This window comes from Wasmannia auropunctata, unplaced genomic scaffold (genome assembly GCF_000956235.1).
Source record: "Wasmannia auropunctata unplaced genomic scaffold, wasmannia.A_1.0 LD333268.1, whole genome shotgun sequence".
Classification (NCBI taxonomy): domain Eukaryota; kingdom Metazoa; phylum Arthropoda; class Insecta; order Hymenoptera; family Formicidae; genus Wasmannia; species Wasmannia auropunctata.
In genome coordinates, this window is record NW_012029622.1 from 1 (window position 1) to 656 (window position 656).

The 656-nt window shown below is 45.7% G+C and overlaps 1 protein-coding gene across 1 annotated transcript; it reads right to left on the reverse strand.

Moving 5' to 3' along the window:
* Positions 1-7: 7 nt before the first annotated feature.
* LOC105460051 (conserved oligomeric Golgi complex subunit 5-like) lies at positions 8-649 on the reverse strand (the record flags this gene model as incomplete). Its single annotated transcript, XM_011706497.1, has 3 exons — positions 402-649; positions 186-311; positions 8-110 (listed from the first exon to the last, which is right to left on the reverse strand). Coding segments are annotated over exons 1-3 (255 nt in total), but the record flags the coding sequence as incomplete, so codon positions are not given.
* Positions 650-656: the final 7 nt, after the last annotated feature.

Sequence of the window (656 nt, forward strand, 5' to 3'; positions counted from 1 at the left end):
CCTGAGCGAAATCCGCCAGAAGTTTTGCTTTCCCAAAATCAGTCAGCGGTCTCAGCAGGCAAGCATGACGCACAAATAGCTCTATGCATCTCGACGCGACAGCTTTGCAACTTAAAATTATATTGACATTTAATAATTTATTAACGACGAACGATGAAAGACGAAGAGAAGCAGAAACAGCTTACCACTCGGCTACAACCACTTGATTTTTGTACGGCAGTAAGAACGTATTCACGGATCGTAGAATGAAGCCTTGCAATTCGCGCATGTAAAGAGAACAGCCAATTTCCTTTCCCAGAGGGCTACTTGTGCTGTTCAAGATCAAAATATCAATAATATGCGATACGAGATAAGTAGATGGGAAGGAGGAAAATTAAGGAACATGAAAATTAAGAACTTACTCTCTAAATTCGGGATCGTCGTGCATCGTTAGAATAATACTTTCGATCGCGTCGCTAATGGACGTTAACAACGGCGCGAGCAGAGTCTTGGTCAACTCGTCCGTTTCCTTGAGCGCCGTGGTGATGACGACGCTCCCCTCGTTGGGCAAACCCCCTGCCAGATTCGCTATCACACGGTTTGTCTGGCTGGAAAGATAATGGAGAAGATTCGCGAGGGTGACATTCGTCTGCTGGCCGGTAGTAGGGGAATCGATC